Source organism: Vulpes vulpes, chromosome 6 (assembly GCF_048418805.1).
Source record: "Vulpes vulpes isolate BD-2025 chromosome 6, VulVul3, whole genome shotgun sequence".
NCBI lineage: Eukaryota > Metazoa > Chordata > Mammalia > Carnivora > Canidae > Vulpes > Vulpes vulpes.
This window is the reverse complement of record NC_132785.1, coordinates 63,980,838-64,004,029: the sequence shown is the minus strand read 5'-3', so window position 1 is coordinate 64,004,029 and position 23,192 is coordinate 63,980,838. Positions and strand designations below refer to the sequence as shown.

At 43.6% G+C, this 23,192-nt stretch overlaps 2 protein-coding genes, 1 long non-coding RNA gene and 1 gene segment (V, D, J or C); 1 reads left to right on the top strand and 3 right to left on the bottom strand.

The window, feature by feature from the left end:
• Window positions 1-23,192, bottom strand: part of LOC112909605 (T cell receptor alpha chain MC.7.G5-like) — a 531,968-nt gene that overhangs the window by 152,857 nt on the left and 355,919 nt on the right. The window lies entirely within an intron of this gene.
• Window positions 1-23,192, bottom strand: part of LOC112909593 (T cell receptor alpha chain MC.7.G5-like) — a 122,512-nt gene that overhangs the window by 69,201 nt on the left and 30,119 nt on the right. The window lies entirely within an intron of this gene.
• Window positions 1-23,192, top strand: part of LOC112909599 (uncharacterized) — a 77,164-nt gene that overhangs the window by 30,567 nt on the left and 23,405 nt on the right. The window lies entirely within an intron of this gene.
• LOC140599335 (T cell receptor delta variable 2-like) lies at window positions 9,568-14,793 on the bottom strand. The segment is given in 2 exon segments: window positions 9,568-14,490; window positions 14,673-14,793. Coding segments are annotated over 2 exon segments (456 nt in total).

Here is a 23,192-nt window from a genome sequence, read left to right as displayed (position 1 = left end):
TTTGTCCTTCCATTCAACAATATCTCAAAGAGAGGAAAAAGCTGGAAAAACGGGTTGGGTACAGATAGATTATTAGTTTGAAAGGGACTGAATTGAAGCCCCTCCTTCTTTTTAGTATTTCTCTGCACATAAGAAAAAGTATTCCCCACTTTTCTCCCCTGAAATGGAGAAAAATATCTTGCTCAACATTCTTCGTTGGGGGTAGGGCTGGGGGACAGGTCAGAGATAAGGAGAAGATAAATGTTTTTTTTTTTTTTTCCTTTGGTGATAGAAGCTTATAAAAAATCAAATGCAGATACTTCAGTGCTTATAAGGGGCTCAGATTTTGTAGTTCTGGAACTATACAGCTGTGGAATGTAACTATCTTATAGATTGTATGTCTGTCAACCCCCTAGAGCAGAGGGTGGTGACATAACTGGGCTCTCCCAGAACCTTAGGGAAATTCCCTGCTTCATCTCCCCCAGGGAAGTAAATAAAGATCCTTACCCTTCAAGGAAAGGGAGAGGAAGTAAGTGAGACCCTCCCTATCCTACCTCTAGTGGGAGAGAGATGACCCCATCCTCTAGATTGAATCTATGCTGCCAGAGAAGGGCAAATACCCTTCCAAATCCAAAGATGGAAAGACCTCAATTTCTTTTCCTTGGGAGAGAGGTGTGGTGGGCCCATCTGCCTGTATAGTTTGGCCCTCTGTGCCACTGGCTTCTACAGCCCTCAGTATCAACTGGCACCCTGCGTGCTTCTTCCAGTTGGACTTCCAGCCCAGACAGTTCCATAGGCACCTCCCAGTTCTTGGGCTTTGAGATAACACACTTACTACTTTGCTTAGTTTTATCACAGGTTGTGACAAAAAAAAAAAAAAAGAAATGAGCCTGAAAGAATGGATGAAACATGGCATCAGCTCTAAAGATATAGAGCTAACTGAGAGGACAATAGAAGAGAAACATGGCCCCATTCTTGGGTGCTCTGGGGAAGGCAGCTATGTAGACAAGAAGTGGCCATGAGGTGGCTTTGGGGGTCAAAGAGATTTCCCAAACCAATTAAGTGGGAAAGTTAGTATTTGAGTGGGTGGATATTGGTACAGCAGCTTGGGTTGCCATAACCCAGTGCCCTCATCATGTCCCAGGATCCTTACCCATTCTGCACTGGCCGCTGTCCCATTGCCACGCCCTGAGCATCTCTGACTTTCTGGTTGGTTATACAGGGTTTGTGCTGAGTCTTTGGTGGAAAGTAGGGATGGATAGAGGGGCAAAGATGGAGATAAATACAGTATTGTTGATCATACTCACCTGGTTTATCACAGTTAAGAATGGTTGTTTTAAAGGAAAGAGCCCAGATGTCCGTTGACAGATGAATGGATAAAGAAGATGTGTTGTATGTATATATGCAATGGAATATTACTCAGCCATCATAAATTGAAATCTTGCCATTTGCGATGATGTGGTTGGAGCTAGAGGATATTATGCTAAGTGAAATAAGTCAGTCAGAGAAAGACAATTATTATATGATCTCACTCCTATGTGGAATTTAAGAAACAAAACAGAGGATCATAGGGGAAGAGAGGAAAAAATAAAACAAGAAAAAAATCAAAGAGGGAAACAAACCATAAGAGGCTCTTAATCATAGAAAATAAACTGAGGGTTGCTGGAGGAGAGGGAGGTGGGGAGGATGGGGTAACCGAGTGATGTTGAGCGCTGGGTATTATATAAGACTGATGAATCATTGACCTCTACCACTGAAACCACTAATACATTATATGTTAATTAATTGAATTTAAGTAAAATAAAAAAAAAAGAGTGGTTGTTTCATGATCACTGTGGCACTGTTGGGTTAGAGCCAATTCAGAATGCAGGTCCTATTACACACATGGTGGTGACAAGATAAAGCGCAGTGAACACCGAGCTGCGTGATGAATGCTTGGTATGAGTGAAAGAAAAGATTATTGAGTAGAAAAACAAGCTATCCAGTTGACAGGGCTTTAATTGCCAAGCAGTCTGAGAGTTTGCACATGGACATGACTGAACAGCAACCGTGTGAACTCGGGAAGTTACCGAAGGAGGACACAGCGGGGCTGCTCTGCGTGTTGAACGACCTGCATCTATCAAATGGCTGTACCATTACGAGTGGAATCATGGTAGCTGACAAAGTGCACAGTGTCAATCTAAACTGACAGCAGCATCCAGACAATGGTGAGAAATCAGGGATGTAGGATAACAAAAGATGCATAGGGAATGGCACACGCCAAGAAGACAGACTCGAAGAGCTCAGGGCAAGATTTTTGCCAGACTCAACTGATAATGATCTCTCGCTGTCAGAATACTTTATTTAAAAAAGTACCAGCTCAGGTTCCAGATTGGTGACCCAGAGGCTGAGTTGAGGGTCACTGCTGCAGCATGCTAGAGAGGGAACTGCTGCCTCTACTCACAATCTGCTGTGCTTGCCTGAACTCCCACTGCGGTTGGGGACCCAGCTGAAGAGCTCCTCCAACTCCCCTCAGAAATCCTAAAGCCACTCCACCCTTTGTTAGTAAATATGTGTTGTTTATCCAGGGAAGTGTGATGGGGAAGGGATACTCCCAGAAAAAGAAGACAGTTTAAAATGCTATGGCAAAATAATAATAGTAATAATAATAGTAATAATAATAATAATAATTGAAAAAAATGCTATGGTTGTTGAAAAATGTTAATTTTTGTGGAAAAGATGTAATCCAGACAATTTTCCTCTTATTTTGATAGACTAACTCCTAAGTTTCAAGCATGTGAAAGCCACAGACAAACTTTTCTTTAGGGCAGCCAAGATGAGAAATAGCAGCCTCTCTGCACCCACATGAAGGAGCTGTGCCATGGGAGCCATGTCTACATTATAATTAGGGCTTTCCTGTGTGGCTGTCGGGGACCCCTGACTCGCTTGTGCAAATCATCTGAGTGCAAAAGGATTCTTAGCTTTTCTCCACACAGTGCTCAGTTTCCATTGGTCCTCTGTTTGAAAGTGTGTAAAACCGAGCTGCTTTCGACTAGTGGAAGAGGCCTTGGGAGAGGCTTGGAAAAAGCAGGATCAAAATTCAGATGAAGCATCAGAGGTGCAGATACTACACGTTATCACTAGAGCGGCTGGTGAGACACCTTTCTGCAATGCAGGGAGTCTTCCTCTATTTTTTTTTTTTTTTTTTTTGAAAGGGAAGGGGCAGGGAGAGGGAGAGAGAATCTTAAGCAGGCTCCACACGGAGAGGACCCTAATGTGGGGCTCGATGTAACGACCCTGAGATAGAGACCTGAGTGGAAACTGAGCCAGACCCTTAACTGACTGAGCCACCAGGCGCCCTGGGGAGTCTGCCTCTTTGACCCCCTCTTTGGGCCTGACTGCTAAATTGAGGAGTCAGGATTATAGGGCTTAATCTCTGCTCTGTTTGGGTGGGAGAGTTTGGGGCAAGCCCTTGCTGTTCTCTTCTACTTTTCATTTTAGAGTAGGGAGTAGATTCAAGGGGGGGAGGGTGTATTGTGAAGAGTTAGTCGTCCGTGACTGTAAGATAGGAGCATTGCCAGATGGGGTGCAGGAATGCAAGCAATTTATAAAACCTTCAAGGCAGTTTCTGCCGACCACAAGGGATGATATTGGCTCGATTTAACATTTTTGAATTTAAGTATTCACCTCATGCCAATGTATGTAGCTGTGTTCTCTCATCTGAAGTTGTTCATTTGGAAATAGAGAAGGGTGAGGCATTATTGCTTGAAATAAAATATTCCCTTTCATTACATCTGTGTCTCAGTGATCCCTAAAGCAGAAATTCAGTTCAAACATTAAATTCAATAATCAGATATTAAACGCTTACTACCTGATACATTGTGGAAACTGAACATGAAACAGACCAAAGATCCCTGTCCCTGAGTAGTTTATAAATTAGGAGGAGCATAAAGTATCCAAACAATCTTGGAAGAAGAGAGAGCACATGAAATGACTCAAGAGAGGTAAGTACTAAAGGAGTTCAACTGGGGGAGGTTATAACCTCCGAGGGGAGTTCTGCATCGGAGATATAAATTTGGAAGCGCATACGTGGAATTTAATGCTGTTAGTGTGAATGAAAGAATATCACCATGGTGGGTGGTGGGTTGGGAGAGAGATTCAGAAGGCAAGAGACCCTGGGTGCTTTATGTTTAGAAGCTAGCCAGAGGGGGATCCCTGGGTGGCGCAGCGGTTTGGCGCCTGCCTTTGGCCCGGGGCGCGATCCTGGAGACCCGGGATCGAGTCCCACGTCGGGCTCCCGGTGCATGGAGCCTGCTTCTCCCTCTGCCTGTGTCTCTGCCTCTCTCTCTCTCTCTGTGACTATCATAAATAAATAAAAATTAAAAAAAAAAAAAAAAAAAAAGAAGCTAGCCAGAGGAAGAAAAAGCCAGCAAAGGAGACTGGGAAGCAGTCAGTGATGCAGAGGAAAATCAGGAAAGTGTGGCATCTCAGAAGCTAAGTGCAGAAAGCATTGGAAGAAGGAATGAGTGGCCACCTGTGTCATACCCTGTGAGAGGTTGTATGATCATTGGCTAGCTATTCCTGTGTGTGCTCTATGTTTGTCTCTTCTTACCCTGATACATCCATGACAGTAGGGTCCAGATTTATTTTGTTCACACTGGGTACTCAGTGTCTGGCATGATACTTGGCACAGGATAGAACTCAAAGTATATTTGTGGCATAAAAGAAGGAAGACATACAAGCCAGGCTGCAGTGTTTATACTTAATTCAGTAGGCAAAGAGTAGTATCCGAATTAGCATTTTCAGATTTCTAACAGAGTTTGATCTTAGCAAAAAAACCTGCAAGCCTTCTTTTGGAGGCCTGCACAGATGTCTTGGCCTCATGCATGCCACCTCTCAACATCATTTAGATGTCCTTCAATTTGGATGCATAAATGAAGAAACAAGAATCCATCTGGGTGGTTCTCCCATAATCCTTGAGGGCAGTGTTAGTGACTAGGATCTCATAAGATATTAATGCTTATGCTTTTACAGAAACAATTCTGTGATCCTAGTCTTGGGTTAAATAGGTATCTTTATAGCAAGTGCTGTCAGAACATTTAATCTGATAATAAAGAATTGTGAAAAGTAAGAAAGGGCTATTGACATGGAGCATTTTCCCAATTTATCTGACCATGGAACTCTTTTTAATTGCTTAACAACTGTTAACATCTCAAGGGACAGTAATATTCTGGAGAAAAATTTGGCAAATATTGCCCCAGGGCTTTATAACAATTCTAAGAGGAAAAAAATTCACATATATATATTTTTAGTTGACAGGCAGAGAAGCTCCCTATATTGGATGCAAATTATTTGGGTGGAGTCAAAAGGAATGGTAGGTTGTTATTGTTCTGAAGCAATCTATTCCCCCTACTATGTGAGAGGATTATCACTTCCTGTCTGGTGTGACGTGTCTTGCAGTAGCTTCTGTAGGAAGGGCATGAATCCCACTTGATATTGAGCTTGGCCATGGGAGGGTTTTGGGTAATGAATGTGAGTGGACATGATGAGTGCCATGACTGAGCAGAAGCTTGAAGGAGCATCTGAGTTTCTGAGTTTCTGAGGTTCATACAACCTCTCACAGGGTATGCTCTTTTTCCTCTTGCCACGAGAACACTATGTTCCAAATAGTGAATTGTCTTTCAGCCTGGATTCTGGAATGGGGGGACACAGGTTGCAGAGCTTAGCTAACACCTCACAGCCATGGACCTGTAGTAAAAGCACTTGCAAAAAGTAAGTTGTTTAAGCTATTGAGATATTGGTACTGTTTGTTATCACAGAAGAGTTGACTAATACAAAGAGGAAAATACGTAAGGTTGTTATGAACGTGACGGCTGTTTCTTTCCAGAGCTTCCAGAAGACAAACAACTCTGGAGAAGCAGAAAAGAGGCCCATTTACATCTAAAGTTTTTATATTTTACAGGAGAAAAGTTGTACTCTTGTTTTGCCTAAAAACCACTCCACAAATTGAAACAACTCAATCAACCTAGATAAGATTTGTAGATTTAGTGCAGGCTGTGATGGGCTTGCATATTGGAGAAGAAATCTCAGCATTTCAAACCAAATGAAATCAAAGAACACACAGAAGTGGACATTCATGGCCAGTCCTGCTGGTATTATTTGCCTTCCTGTAGAGCACATTGCTTTCTTAATAGACTCTCCAGATTTCCTCACAGTTGTCATCAGTGGGGTGAGGAGGCAGCCAGTTGCCCAGCAGCAACAAGTTCTGGGAAATCCCGGGTTTGGGAGGGTTCTTGGAAAAGAACAAAAAGTTAAAGGGAGTGTTTCCAAGGAAACAATGTTCTTCTTTCCCTCTTCCTTCCCCTTTTGCTTCATTCTTATCTTCTCAACCCACACCACCACCCTTTAGCTGATCTGTTTTGTGTGTGTACAATGGCATTTTTGGAAATCTCTAGGTTTTCCTAGGCGGGAATTCACTACATCTGTGGTTAAGGAGCCCCTGTGACCTTAGATTCCTCATGAAAAGGCTGGCTATACCTAGTCCAGGTTCAGTGTTTTTCCATCAGTTTGTTTATTTACTTACATATATTGAGAGCATCATTGATGAAGGGCTGTATGTGTGTGTATGTGTGCGTAACTGTCAAGAATGCTCATCTTCCTTCCTGGGTCATCTTAAAAAATTTCCAAGTGTACATTACCTCAGGGAAGCAAGTGTTTTCTCGGTGTTGATCTCCTTCCTGTTACCTCCTCTGAGGAGGCTTCCCCCGCCTCAGGCCATCACTTCTTCTCTACATTCTGGTAGGTGTTTGCTCCTTCCTCTGTTGATAAGCCTTTATTTGCATGTCTGTTTCTTCCACTGGAAAGAGCACCTTGAGGACAGGAATTGAGCTTTGGTGGTATTTGTAACTCAGCATGTGGCACAGCACCAGGAATATTGTACATGCTCAGTACATATTTGAGGGATGAGGAATGCATCCCCATAATTATAGACTTGCATATTTTAATAATATGGCTACTGAAAATATCCACACAAAATCCAAAGCACCAAAAGAGCTCATCAGAAGCCCAGCCAGGACTCAAAAGGAGAAAATAATAATCATAACAGCTCCTCTGATTTCCTCATAGCTGGCCAGCTTTTCTGGGTGGGTTTTGCTTACCTGTTCCAAATCCTTATGTGGTAACTGGCTCAGAAATGTGCAGGACCCTTTGACCTCTCAGTTGTCCTGTGTGCCCCCAAATGGGCTCCTTAGGATGTCGGACCAATAGAGAATGGGTGGAAATCCTTGGTCTCTGAGAATGCTTGCCTCTAGTTCAGGGTGACTCTGGGGTCTTCAAGACCACTGAAAAGTGACAATATGGTAAAGGCTTGGGACCTTATACCAAAATCTGGGAAATCCTAAGATCCCAGAGTCATTCATTTATTCATACAAATATGAATGGCACCTGGGTCGCTTAGTTGATAAAGCAACTGCTTTCAGCTCAGGTCACGATCCCAGGGTCCTGGGATGGAGCCCCATGTCAGGCTCCCCACTCATTGTGGAAGTCTGCCCCTCTCTCTCTCCATCTGCCTCTTCCTCCACTCATGCTCTCTCTCACTCTCTTTCTCTCTCTCTCAAATAGATAAATAAAATCTTAAAAAAAATATATTCATGCAATTTGTCAGGTTCAATGATAAGCAACAGCAGATATAGTCCAGGATCTCTTAGAGCTTACAAACTAGAAAAATAAACATTAATCAAATTATGAAATAATGTTACAAACTGATATATGAAAGTATACTTTATTTTATTTTTCTTTCTTTTTTAAAGATTTTATTTATTTGAGAGAGAGAGAGAGAGAGAGCGCGCGAGCACAATCAGGGGAGGGGCAGAGGGAGAGGAAGAAGCCAACTCCCTGCTGAGCAGGGAGCCTGATGCGGGACTCAGTCCCAGGACCCCGAGAACTTGACCTGAGCTGAAGGCAGAAGCTTAACTGACTGAGCCACGCAGGTGTACCATTTTTTCTTTCTTTTTTTTTATTCCCCACCCTCTCCTCAGAGACATATTTTAAAAACCCCAAACAAACATCTGAACTTGATGGGAGATCTTAAGACATCTCTGAGGAATTGATGTGTATACTTTGATTCAAAAGGTAAGTAGGGGGATGCCAGGATGGCTCAGCGTTTGAACATCTGCCTTTGGCTCAGGGTGTGATGGACCCTGAGATCGAGTCTTACATCAGGTTCCCTGTGGGGAGCCTGCTTCTCCCTCTACCTATATCTCTGCCTCTCTCTGTGTGTCTCTCATAAATAAATAAATAAATAAATAAATAAATAAATAAATCTTTAATAAAAAAAAAAAAACCAAAACCAAAAGGTGAGTAGGAGTTAAACAGGTGAAAAAGTGATAGAAGTATTCTACGAGGTAGGGGTAATATAATATGCAAAGGTCCTGGGGTGGGAGGGCACCTGTGTATTTCAGCAGTAGGTGTGAAGGGGTCAGAGTGTGCAGGGTTGTGGAGGCCACTTTGGGGATTTTGTTTGGCTTTCTGCCTGTGAGCAATGGGAAATCACTGAAGGGTTTTTAAGTTGGGGTGTAACATAATCATATTTGTATGTTGAAAAAAATCACTCTGGCTGCTGTGGGGATGACATATTGGAAGGTCCCAGAGACCAGTTAGCTCATTCAAAAGACTAATGGAATATTTCAAAGGAGAAAATGGAGGTTTGGATTAAAGTGTTGGTGGTAGAGGATGGATGGGACTTTGAGACATCTAAGTGGACCACTGAACCGTTATTGGACACATATGTATTCATGCATTCACTCATATTTATTGACTCATATTTATTGGCTCCACATCACATGAGAGTCACAGCATTGAGAACTGTGTGGAACAGAAAAATGTACTGCGCTTGGAGTCTCCTACTGAGGACCTTAAAACTTAGGAGACAGTCATGAGGAATAGTTGAGAGTATTGGGTATAGAGAAATGAGGTCTTGGAAAGTTGGATATGATACCCATCTTTCAATGTTTGAAAATATTAAGGTAGGGCTTAGGCTGTGCTGTTTCAGAATGCACAACAAATGCCAACATAGAAGGTTATAAAGGAAGCATCTCCATGATTTATTTATTTTATAATTGGAAGTTTGTATTAATGTCCTTTATCTATTTCTCCTACTGTCAGCTCATCCCCCACTTCTATGATGGGGAGCACACTTACATTAGTGAGCACTAAGTAATGTATGAAAGTGTCAAAATCAATATGTTGTATGCCAGAAACTAACATAACATTGTATGCTAATTATACTTAAAAAAAAAGTTATAGGGAAGCAGACCTCAATGTAAGAGGTGATTTTTTAAAATAAGAACTGTCACTGAAAATACTTTGAGTTTGGATGATCATTTATTCAATTATTATTTAATGAACAAATAAATTGAGTGGAGGGGATTCCTGCTTGGCCTTTAAGATCCCTTCTGGCTTTTCAAATTCAATGGCTCTAATTTTCTGTTTAAAGCCTTAATCATTCAGAATGAAGGTCACAACTTGGATTTCCTTGAGTCCATTTCCTTACTTGAAGCCTAGTACATTCCCTGGGCACTTTCAGGGTGCTGTAAAGAGTAACTTCTTCAAGGTTGTGACCTCTTCAGAAAATACAATGTATGGTAGGAATCACATTCCCTTCCTTGGCTGGCTGTGGCCTCCCGTGATTCCGAGGAGGACATGTCCCCTGATTCCCTTTTTTTCTCTTGCCAGTCGCTCCATACCATGGTTCTATGGTGCTGGACGGTCTGTTCATAAGTGCAGCCAGTGGGTGGCCCTATTTCTAGATGCCGGCTACCACTTTCTTGCTGCCTTTGAGGAATCATATCTTCCATATCTAGCGACAGGACATGCCTAAGGACTCTTTTACTTGGGAGCCTGGTGGAAGTGCCAAGCCTATTACCATGCCCTGTCAGTTGAACTCAAAGACCTTTTACAGCCTGGGCAGATACTCTCCGGGATTTCTCTTCACTGCTCTGAATTTTTTTATGATGGATAAGAAAGCAGGATAATGGGGATAACAATAATATGACTTAAGTCAACTTTTAGTTGGCTTTACCAAGTACAGTGGGGAAGAATAGGAACAACACAAAAATATCAGCTGAACTTTCTGTTGTTCATTTGGCTTTGGAATTTCTGCAGAAACACTTGGTCCGTGTTTATGTTATGCTAGGGCCCTTGGTGGCCCTATCTCCACCTCAGCCTGGAGCTCCAGGTAATAAATGAAAGATTTTCTCAATTGCCTGCTGGTAAGCTCAGGGCATTTCTCTAGGTCTCTAATTTTAATTTATGTCCAGTTTTCCTATTTCATTGTTTTGTGCTCATACTTTCTCAGGTCATTGTTGGGCGGTCTGCTTGTTTTCTCCCAAGATGTCCCTCTTCCTTGGGTCCAGGCTGCTTTTCATTGTCACCCCATGCCCATCTCAGGTTCTGAGATTCCCCACCCCAATGTGAATCAGAACTTCATGTTCTCATCTGTCCTGAAGGGGGAATGGACAATTAGAGATACATGCTCTCACTCTCATCCCTTTTTGTCCCAATCAGACTTTATTAGACCCTAATGATTCATACTCTTTTTTTCTGGCTTGATCTTGAGTTGAAGGTATGTGGCACAAGGTTCTGGGTTACAGTGGATAATATATGATGGTCACATGGTGTGGTAAAAAGTACATTGACTCTATAAATATTAATTCATTTCCTAATCTGCTTGTGGGTGAATGAGAAATGATCATACCTGGAATTTATGTAATGCCTTCTTCCAAGGAGCATACAAGGACACGATAGCACCTCAATGACTCAATGAGAATATTTATTATATTGGTAACACAAATCATCGGTAACCTGATTTGGGGATGACTGACTGCTTGTCCTGAGTCCCACACCTGGCTGCACAGCAGCATCCCTTTAGGAGCTTTTTACAAATATGGATTTTTTTGGGTGGCATTTGGGAAAAACAGATTTATACTTCTCCACTTCAATGAAATTTTTCAATAGTGATGGCTTCCCTAGACTTGTGCCTCTCAAACTTTAATATGCATATAACTCACCAAGGGATTCTTATTAAAATGCGGATTCTGATTCACTAGATCAAGGGTGGTGCATGAGATTCTGCATTCTGACAAAATTCCAAGTGATGCTGATGCTATCTAGAGACCACACTTGAAACAGCAAGATCTTAGACTGGAAATTCCAAGTGATGCTGATGCTATCTAGAGACCACACTGAAACAGCAAGATCTTAGACTGGAAAAGGGAAGAGGAGAGAATAGGGGAGAGAGGTTGGATTACCTGGGAAACCAGAGCTCCATGCCCACACCAGTTCAATCAGAATCTCTGGGGATGTGTTCCAGACATTGGTATTTTTAAAGAATTTCCCAGGTGTTTAAAATATGCAATTGGAATTGAGAGCCATTGTTCCAGAGATACCTTGACCACATCTAATGTCCATTTCTCTGTAGCGAGGGCAGGAGAAGTGGCTACATCTTCCTTGTATTAAACTAAGAGTTTTGCTGCTTACACCAGAATTTCTCAAAGTATGTCCTTGAACCCACTTGCATCAGAATCACCTGGGCAGAAAGGGAATAAAGGGGAAAGGAGAAAAAATAAGTGGGAAATATCAGAAAGGGAGACAGAACACGGAAGACTCCTAACTCTGGGAAACGAACTAAGGGTGGTGGAAGGGGAGGTGGGCGGGGAGTGGGGGGTGACTGGGTGACGGGCACTGAGGTGGGCACTTGACAGGATGAGCACTGGGTGTTATTCTGTATGTTGGCAAACTGAACACCAATAAAAAATCAATTTATTATTTAAACGAAAACAAAACAAAAAAAAGAATCACCTGGGCACTTATTAAAAATTCATGTTCCCAGGCTTACCCTCAGATAGCCTGAATAAGAATCTTTGTAGCTGGGACTCAAAAGTATAATTAGAAACAATCTCTCCAGGTGCTTCCTATGTACCACGACAGTTGAGAAATACTGACTTATAAAATCCAATCAAATCTCTTTACTTTAGCCTTATAGGTTAGGGATCTCTAAACAAGTTGGTCTCAACCAGATTTTTTGAGCCCTTTCCTTTCCTCCTCTACTGTGTTAATCTCCTGTGGTAGGCAGCTTCTAAGATGGCCCCCAGTGATCTCTCCTCCCTGGTATTCACACTCTCGTGTAATCTCTCCCTCCCCTTGAGTGTGAGTGGTATTTATAGACTCACTTCTATTGAATAGAAAATGGCAGCAGCAATGAAATGTCACTTCCAATATTAGGTTACAAAAAGACTGTGCCTTCCATCTTGGATGCCTTGTTTCTAGTCCTTGCTCTAGGGAAGCAAGCTGCTATGTTCTGAGGAACCCTATGGAGATGCTCATGTGAGGATCACCAACATTCACTTGAGTGAGCTTGGAAGTGGATCTTTTTTAGCCAGTGCCTGAGATGACTGCCACCCCAGCTGACCTCTCCACTATACCTGATGGGAGACCCCGATCCAAAGGACCCAGTGAAGCCACAACAACCTGCATTCTTGACTTCTAGAAACTGGGAGATAATGAATGTTTGCACCTCTTAATTTTATGGCATTTTGTTACAGAACGAATAACTAGTGTCCACTTTGAAATATTCCTCATTTTCCTTCCCACATACCCAAGTCCCACCTGTTTCAAGCCTTAGCTGTTCTAAGACACTTTTCTCACAGTGATTATCTTTTTATGAGCTCCAAGAGCACTGCATATAAAATCGGTAGCACTCATTGTTAGATGTGCTTTCTTGTATTTTTTGGTAAGCTTTAATTGTAATTCTACAGTTATCTTTAAAATAAATTATAGGCAAATTGACGAGAATAGAACTTAGGCTAGAACTTGACTTATAGCCATTTCTGTTCCCATGACCTATCCCAATATCACAAATACAATAATTGCCCTATAAACAAGTGTGTGATGAAGATGATAGTGCATTGGAAGGAATATTGAATATCGAAGGTATCAGGAGAGCAGTTGTTTTCACGAATCAATGTCTACTTTGCATCCTAATGCCTGAGTTGTAACTTAATGTGGAGAGGGATTCCAGACCAGACACTTGAGCAGAAAAACAAAGAGGTGGTTACTAGCGCTAACAAGGTGAAAACATTCCCTTGATGATTATTAAATGTTTGTAAGCCCTCCTTCCTGTCAGCCTGCTCAGTGGGCTCCTCCTGGCCTTGGCTCCCTGTAGGCTCAGAGACTTTGGGCTCACCCATTTCAACTTGGGACTTGGAATTTAAAAATTTTTTTTTTTATTCAATTGATTCATGACCAATTCAGAAATCCCACATTGCCCGGCAGCCCAGGTGGCTTGGTGGTTTGGTGCCACCTTTGGCCCAGGGCGTGATCCTGGAGACCCGGGATTGAGTCCCACGTTGGACTCCCTGCATGGAGCCTGCTTCTCCCTCTGCCTGTGTCTCTGCCTCTCTCTCTCTCTGTCTCTCTCTGTGTGTGTCTCTCATGAATAAATAAATAAAATCTTAAAAAAAAAGAAGAAGAAATCCCGCATTGCCATAAGCATTAGTCTCCAAGATCTTTCTCAGCAACCGACATGAAGGAGACAGTGTTACCCCTCTCTGCCCATCCCCATGGCTCCCCCGGACTCCTCTGTAGCTAAGGGATGATATAAAGCATCCTATACCTGAAATTGTTAGGGAGCATTTCAGAAAATGACTCTATTCATCCTTCTTCACAGTGTAAGAGTTAAAGCTATCTCTAATAGCTTTGGAAATTTTGATTAGGGTGGTAATAGAAAACCATCCTTGCTTTATCTAGTTTATGCACACGAATGCTTTCACAATAAAGACCCTGGAATGAGCTACAGCACTCACGATAGAAATTCTGTTCATCTGAGCCTGCCTCCACAATAAGAAAACCTTGTCAGCGTTGAAGGTTGTTCCTTTCAACCTTTTCTCTAAAGTCCCTGAGAGGCAGGTGCAGGGCTCCCTTGGTTTCTTCGTATAAACTCTAATGAACTTTTCTGCCCTCTTTGATTGTTAAATAGGCACCCTCTCCAACCACAAAGATAAGACCCTTGCTCCAACTTAGCTCTTACCTCTCTTATCAGATGTTGCTGTGAGGTGATCAGGTGGTCTCAGCGCGGGTATGGCACACATTTTAACCACAGATGGTCTCTCATTGGCTCCGCCAGCTCAGCTAGACCCAGAGGTTCTGAGGCGACCAGAAGCAGGCCTGGAGTACTGTGGATATCTGCTGCGCAGTAATAGGTACCGGCGTTTGCTGTTGTTGCTTTTTCAATGTCGAGTATACATTGACTCTTTGAAGCATCGGTATTTCCTTTGAAATTACTCCTTAAATTGTCATTGGTATTGTTGCTCTGTCTGTATATTAAAGTCAGGGAGTTATCTTCATTCTTCCTATACCAGCTCACCTGATAGTTCTTCAAGTCCCCTCCTGTTAGGTTGCAGCGGAAGGTGGAAGGCTCTCCAACTAGAACAGTCAGGGTTTTGGTTTCTGGTTCCAAAATGATATCCAGTGAGACCCCTGAAAGGGCAAGCCGAGGGAAACAGGCTGTGGGGAACAACCTCTACCACAAGGGGATGGATGTCAGGGCCAAGCTTGGCAATGCCCTCTCCTCAGAACCCTCTCTGGAACCCCAGCCCCACCCCAAATCATCCCTGCAGCACATTTCCCTAAGGATAAAAGGCCCAGCGACTCATCCTTACCTGCACAGAAGAGGGTGAGGTAGAAGAGGGGACAGGTCCACAGCATGGCTTCGTGGAGGTGGCTGTGTGGTGTGTGGGTGCTCCCTGGCTGCCCCTGATCAGCCACTGTCTGCCCATGAGAAGTTCTGTCTGTTATCAAGGTGGTTGGGTGTTAGTCACTTCCTCAGAGAGATGTGTCACAGGCCTGCCAGCTCACAGGTTGGGCTGTTTCTCCAGCAAACTCAGGCTAATTATGTATGGCAGGTCAGATTCGACTGGGGAGAAGAGGTGAACAAGACGTGGCTCCTGTCTTCAAAAAACTCAGGTTTTTTTGGCGGGTGGTGGGGAGGCAGACACAGAACAATCACAAAGGAGAGTGAAGTGCTATGAAAGAGTTAGACGCAAAGTGCTCTAGGAGCGCGGAGGCAAGAATGGTCTCTGCCAGGGCCAGGAAGAAGACTCTCCCTGAAGGAGCCTTGGTGACAGGGCTGTGCCAGCGGCCTCCGGAGGGCATTCCCCGGGGACAAAGCGGTGCAATTAGGCTCGAGGGCTTGCAGGAGCAGAGCAGCCTGCAGGGCCGGGTTATTCTGCCTCCTTTATTCCTGCACGCGCCCCTTTTCCTTCAGCCTTCACCACCCCTGCTTCAGTCTGAGCATTCCTCACCTACTGAAAGCTATTGCCAGACTGTTCCAAGAGGTCTCCCAGTTTCCAGACTCCACCTGCTTTCAGCCATTCTCCAAGCAGCCATCATACCCACTTTTTTCCAGAGCAGAGGGGAACAGGGCACACCTCTGCTGAAACTCCTTTAGTAGCGTCCCCTGGCCTTTAGGGGAATAGGAAAGTCCTATGTCATGGCCCTAATGATCTCCTGATCTGCTTTCTTCTCCAGTTTCACTTGGACCACTGGCACTCAGTACTTTAGCTGCACAAAAATATTTGCTGGTTCAAAGATGTAGTATAGTCTTTCTAGTCCCAGTTTTTGCACTAGCTGCTCCTTCTTCCTGGAAAAACCAGACCTTTGTTCTCTCTTCCCCACCCCAACTTAAGGGAAGTGTTCCCTGGGTTCCCTGAACTTTCTGGGTCATGGCACTTATCATCTTTATTATAATTATCTGATAATTTGTTTGTTTTCTGCGTTGGACTTGAAGATTCTTTAGGACAGTGGCTGTATCTTATTTATGTTCACATTCTCAGTCCCCAGTACAGGACTTGTCAATATTAGGAGGTTGGCAGAGATGTGCTAGTCTATGTAAGCAGGATTTCTGTCTGAAGTTTCCTGACTCTTAAGGAGCATTCTGGGTTGTTCATCTAGTGAACCATGGGATTAGTAAAGGATTTGCCATTAACCCAAGTCCAAACCTGGGGAAGCAGGTCCTCTACCCATTGACGTAGGTGTAGAGAGACGCGGGCCCTCTACAGGAGGGATAGTTCCCACCTGGCTAGACCCTGCCTGTCATTGTGTGGCCAACATTCTGATGTCACCCATGGGTGGCTAGGTGGTATCACTACCCACGTCGTCTATATGTGAAAGGAGTGCTGGTTTTGCAGGGCTAATTGCTCTGATTTTTAAATCTTCCTTTGCAACTTACTGGTAGCTGGGCAAGGTACAACCCCAAGTTTTGATGTCCTTATCTGCAAATAGGGTAATTGTAGTTACCTTGCAAGGATGTTGTGAGGTTGAAATGAGAGAACACGTGTGAAGAGCTTATCCCTATACCTGGTGCATGCTGGTAAGCCCACCACAGATGTTGATTCTTTGCCACATCTCTTCTGCTTTACCATGGTTGGGTCAGTGGCCTTAGTCATGGATCCCTACTTGAGCTGTAGTCACCAAGGGAGACACAGGGCTTGGAATTTCAAGTGTGGCACAGGACATTCTGCTGAGGGAAGGAGGTGTTAGCTGAGTGATGTTAGGCTATGTTAGGACTTTGGGCAGGTAGATGAGGAGCTGAATGGAGCTGTGTCAGAGATGAGTGGGCAATGCCACTCATTTCTGTGCCCTTAAGCAAACGGTTCTCAGCATCTAAAGAGAGAGGCCCATAGGAACTAGAGCTCTAATTGGAGTGGTTTTTTGTTTGTTTTTGTCCATCTAGGTTGAAGAAAGAATAGGAATACTTGAAGAGGCAACAAGACTCCCGGGTCAGATCAAATCAAGCCACACTGGCTCCTACACACCCAAGCCCAGTGCCATTCTCTCTGATGGTCTCTGCCACTCTGGGTTCTTAGTATCAAACATCTAATCCATAGGAACACCGGAATATTAGTGGGAGAGAGTGCCAGAACTGATGTTCTCTCTAATTGGAAGTTTCAGGAGCTGGGCCTGGGCCACTTTGCCTTTGATTTTAGAACACATCTACCCTTTCCCCCACTCCCTTTGAATTCTTTGGAGAAAAAAGATAAATTCAGTGAAGGAAAGCTCTTGGCTTGTGTTATTTCCTCCTCATTACCCTCAAACTTCTCACAGAAAGCTTTAGTGACAACTGAGTCAGACTCTGATGTGTGCTCATGATGACTCGCTGTATGGCATGGTAGCTATCCTCTATCTGCCCTGCTTCCAGTTGCCGTCTTTGCTCTTTGGTTCCTCTGCCCTGACACCAGCTGGTTGGCCAACCAACTGGAGAACAGGGCTGGTGGTGAAAGAAGAGAGAAAAATGCCATTCCTATTTCCCTGGGCCAGGACCTCAGCTGCCCGGTGCCCCAGGACGGCCTTCTGTAAGTGATTCTTCTCGGTCTGGCTGGTTTGGGCTCAGAGTTTCAGACAGCTGGGATTACTCTGTTTCTCTGATGTGTTTTCAACTGAAATGTCTGAGCCCCACGGTTGTTTTAAAGCAAACATAAGATATTTTGGGAAATTAGTGAGGAATTTCAGCGGGTGTCAAGGAAAATCGCAGTGTCGTTTATCTCAAAAAAGATTTTGGCTGCCACTGTTCCATTTGCGACTCATTCACCCAGCTGTGTGGTGCCAAATGAAGCAGCTGCCGAGCAGAGCCACATAAGAGGCCAGCTGGGACTTCTCTGAGTTGTAATTCCACTTCTGTTACTGACTTGGGACCTTGAGATGTAAATAAATAAACTTTTCCATATTCATCCTCAGCTCAGTTCCTTGGAAATGTTTTCCTGGTTCCCGTCTCACAGCTCATTCCTGAAATCTCAAGGTCCTATTTCCGATGTGTGCTTTCGTCCTGGAATACTCCTGTGATCACTACAACCAAGTCCTTCTCTTGCTCCTGCGTGTATCTCATCCAGTTGCTCTGTGAAGCTGTAAGCCCTACTACAGTGTGAACTCCAGAATGGTAGAAAGGTTGTATCACCTGCCTTGGTAACCTTGGCTCTTGGCATAGTGTCTGGCACGTAGTAGACAACTCAATACATATTTTTGAATAAAAAATGAACCATGCCGATTTTATTATACTCTGAAGCTTATCCATACTTGATGAACACTTGTGAACCTTCTTGCTCACCTCTTCTTCTATGACCGTCCTTCAAGGACCACATGGGGAGACTGGATGGCTTCCAGGTAGCTGGTAAGGTGGTTGGGATAGATCACCACCTAGAAACCTGACCTTGGGAAGTACTCTCCAGCCCATACATAGTTCTCTAATGACTTTGTTTTTCTTCCAAACTTTCTTTCATCTTTGAAAGTAGTAGTGGGGGGAAAAAAAAGAAAGTAGTGGTGGGCTTTTTTTTTTTAAGATTAAAAAAAATTATTCATGAGAGACACACAGAGAGAGACAGAGATGTAGGCAGAGGGAGAAGCAGGCTCCCTGAAGGGAGCCTGATGTGGGACTCCATCCCAGGGCCCCAGGATCACCACCTGAGCCCATGGCTGATGCTCAAACACTGAGCCACCCAGGTGCCCCCTGTACCAGGGTTTTTTTTTTTTTTTTTAAAGATTTTATTTATTTATTCATGAGAGAGAGAGAGAGAGAGACAGAGAGACAGAGAGAGAAGCAGGCTCCACGCAAGGAGCCTGACGTGGGACTTGATCCTGGGTCTCCAGGATCCTGCCCTGGGCCGAAGGCGGCACTAAACCGCTGAGCCACCCAGGGATCCCATGATTTTGTAAAGGAGGAGAGATTATTTCTGTCAGGAAGACTCTTCACATGGCAGAATCAGAGACCTGTCAGAGAACACAGCAGGGTACTAGAATTGTAAGTGTCCTTTAGAAAACCCAGATTCTCTAGTTTAACATTCAGGATTCTGGAGATGTGTCATCAATAATCCTGAAGTGCCCTGGAGAAGAGTGAGCCAGGGAGGAAAGTGACTTGCTCACTCACCAGACAGTCTCTGGCTTTGTGTCCATCCTGGCAGGGTGAAGACTTTGAAATCTGGTCCCCAAAGCCAAACTGTCCAGTTCTTCATCCCAAGAAAACCATCCAGTTTTGTGTGATTCTGTGCCCTTAAAGGCTGCTCTTGGGGAAGCACCAGTGCTGATGAGCCCATATGTTGGCTGAAAATGAGAAAGCCAGCAGGACAGGAGGGGATTAGAGTTTCCATTGATGAATAAATGCAGGATCTGAAGCAGCAGGAGATGTGCATCTTCAGGAGTGAAAATAAGGAAGATGGTCCTATTTACTCCCAGTTCTCAGCTCAGCAGGTCACATCAAGGAGTTTCCCTGGGTGGTTCCTTGAATAAGCAGAGACTGATATGGATGGGTCTTTGTAGAGCCTACACTTTTGGGAATCTTGAGACCATCTTCATTTGATAGTTTTTTAGGACATCATAAGGTCAGGTGTGCTTTGACTTAACTTGTCAAGTTCTCGGAGGTGAGAAATTTTTCAGGTCATGGAGTATGCTTGTGATGTTGAAGGGGCTAATTTCTTATTTATAATTATGCCCATAAACACTTTTAATTTTACTTTGTGCTCTACATTTATAAATTATTCTACTATCCATTTAGTAAGTGGGGGCTACTTTTGTATTTTAATATTTCATAAAGTCTATGTTTGCTTGTTTTATGAGGGTCAAGCAGAAATAACTTTCCTCTGGTTTTATTTTTTTCTATGTAAGAGGCTTTTAACAATTTATCAGCATCTAGTGAAAAAGGTCCTGAAGATCCTTTTCATTGTATTTCTCTCAATTTTCATTGATATTTCATTCCTACGAGATGGGATACTAATATATAAAAGAATGTTTAATTGCCCAAGAGATTGACCTAATTTTTTATCAACTCAACCTCAAGTCCTAACCTAGCCCAGCGGTAGGGATGTGGCTATGTTGTAGGAATTGTCATTATGATATCACTGCCAACAACAAGCTGGTGCTTACCGAGTACTTCCTATGTGCCAAGCATAGCTCTAAGTGTAACGGTTCACTTAATTCTTGCAACAATTCTCTATGGTAAGTATGATTATTATCATTACTTTAATTTAAAAATCTTTTTTATTAAGTAATCTCTGTGCCCAACATGGGCTCGAACTCACGACCTCAAGATCAAGAGTTGTATGCTCCACCAACTGAGCCAGCCAGGTGCACCTATTACCATTATTTCATAGATGAGGAAAGCAAGGCATATAGTAACTTGTCCAAGATCCTATAGCTAATAAGTCAGTAAATGGAAGATCTGGGATTCAAAATGTAAGAAGTCTGGATTTCAAGTCTGAATTTGAGCTCAGTTGTTGGTACTATACCTATACCTACAGTCTATCTATCTATCTATCTATCTATCTATCTATCTATCTATCATCTAATCTTTCTAATTTCCTAGGCACATATATATGTATAGTTAATATATTTTTTCAGTTTTTTAGAAATTGTGACAGGTTTTCAAGGGTCTGTGATTAAGATGTTGGTTGATGGCTTTGAATTTGTATGTGAGTCCAATTTATTTGTCTCTCTGGGTATTGGGGACTATGCTTTTATTTGTCAGGTCAAAGATTCAAGTAATTCCACAGTATGTATGTATGTATGTATGTATGTATGTATTTATTTATTTATTTTTAAATTTATGATAGTCACACACAGAGAGAGAGAGAGGCAGAGACATAGGCAGAGGGAGAAGCAGGCTCCATGCACCGGGAGCCCGACGTGGGATTCGATCCCGGGTCTCCAGGATCGCGCCCTGGGCCAAAGGCAGGCGCCAAACCGCTGCGCCACCCAGGGATCCCAATTCCACAGTATTTAATTTTCATTGCTCAGGGTTTAGCAAGATTAAAGTGAGGAAGCACCGTTGGCTGAGTACATATTATTATTTGAAAAGTACTTGTTTTATATTTTTGTATCCCCATGGCACTTAGTATATCCACTTGTAAACTATAAGGACCCCTTAGTTTTGAATGAATGAATTGAGGAATGAATGGGGGAAGTTCAAGATGACACTGAATATTTTCTGTCTTGTTTGGATGACTATCTGAATTTTTGGGATTGAAGTTGCTTGAAGCTTACAGTTTTTGTTCAGTGTGATAGTACGTATCATGGTGCCCGACAGCATAGTAGTAAATGGCTTTGTCTCTTGGCTGCACATACTTAATGGTTAAGGTACTGGAGGATGACTCTGTTCACAGACAACTGGTAATGCTCTGATTCCATGATGCCTTGAGATGGATGGTTGATATAGGTGAGCCTTCGGTCCTCTCTTTGCAGTTACCAGTACACAAATTCATAATCCCCATCAAGAATATTATATTGGCATTGGAACTGCACATCTGTCCCAATCATGGCAGCTAGGTTGGAAGGTTGTATGATTTCGGTCCTGCAGGAGCTGACTGGAAAAGAAAAAAGGATAAGAAGTGAGGGATGAGAAGTGGAGGAAAATTGCACCAACTTACCTGGGAGCCCCTTACAGAGGAAGGACAGCACAAGGCAGAGAAGCCTGTACATGGTGTGTCTGTAGTTCTCTTCTGCTCTGTGCTGTTTACCACGAAGCCTACTTTGCATGCACAATGCACTCGGGCCCCCTTATCTGCAACGGCCATGTGGCTGCTTCATTGCTGTAGCAATAAAGGAAAGAGGTCCTTGGGGGTGGTTGGTGCTTGCGCTATCAAAAGACACACTCAGATTTGTTCAAAGGCAGCAATCCAACAGGCCCTTTTAGAGGAGGCTCTGGTGCTCCTCTGCCACTTGGGGCCTGTGTTTCCAGCATATGGTGCCATTCTCTTATCAGCCCCAGGAGGCTTATTCTTAAAGGAAACAACCAGGGAGATAGTCTTTTGTTGAAAGACATTTGGGAGGCCATCATCTCTTGGGTCCTTGTTCCTGAGTTTTAGGGATCTAACATGCACAGAGAGATGGGGAAAGGTAGGAACAGTCTTTTTTCTGGGTGTCCTATGGCTTTCGTGGCCCACCTGGCAGTTTCTGGTTCTGGTACCCACTCTTCAGAAACCAGACAGAGAGGGAGTAATTTGTTCATTTTTAGTTAACTGATTAATCAATTGAGCATCCGTTTATCAGATATTTATTGAATGCCAACTGCATACGGGCTTTCTGCTGAGCGCTGAAGACATAGTGGAAGCAAAAACCAGCCCAGATTTCTGCCACTGTGGAGTTAAAAAGTCTGATGGTGATGTTTAAGTTCAGGCAAGAGAAGGAGGTACAGCCCAACAAATAATGTATAGGAAGCTGGGGGGTCGGAGTGGGCCAAAGGGCTTCTGGGGTCTGCCTGAATTCAGGCGGGGCTTTCTCCCAGTCAACACAGCTGGTTGTGAGCTCACTGTGGGGGGAGAACAGACTGCAATTTTCCCTGGCAACCCGCACCCCATCCAAGAGTCAGAGGGTTCCTTTCTACTGACCTTCCCTTATAACCATTTTCCTGTTTGTGGAAGATCCAGTCTTGGAGTTCCTGACTTAACACTGTTATCGTTCTATTCTTGGAACAGAATCAGCTTGGCTGCGATTGTTCCCACTGTGAGGATAACTGCATCTTTTGTGCGATGGCTTCCTTTTCATTGTGTACACAATGACTGCAGAGCCAGGAAATTTAAATTTGGGATAAATAATAAGCTCTCTTTAGGGCCAATCTTCTTTAGAGAGTCAGGGCTGATGGAGGTCAAGAATTCTTTTTCTTTTTATCGCCTTTGTCAAAGCTTTTACTCCCACCTCTGCTTCCATCTTACTTACCTCATCTTGTTCTTCTGCTTCCATCTTACTTACCTCATCTTTTCCAAGACTACTCATCTTTCTGCAAGATATTCTCATGAACAACTTCAAAGGCATAATAGGACAGTGGACAAAGAGATAAGGAGACACTCACTCCAGAATGCCCAGACTCAGTGTGACACAGAAGAGAGTTGGAGACAGCTGAGGCTACATAGACACACACAGGCATATGGAGGTGGGGGGTGCTGGTGGCATGGGGGTGGATGTGCCTGCAGGGCAGGTGGTGTGATGGGGTGGCCAGGAGTCCTCCAGAGAGATGGCCATAGCAGTGTGAAGGACGTTTGGGAGCTGTTGGGAAGATGTATGTGTGCTTGTGGTAACCGCAGGCAGGCTCACCAAAGGAGGCTGGGAAGAAGGCTCTTCCTGCTGGCAGGGGGAATGTCATACCCAAAATCATTTTACTGGAAAGAGGCTCTAACTTTTTAAGAGGATTTACACCTTAAGCC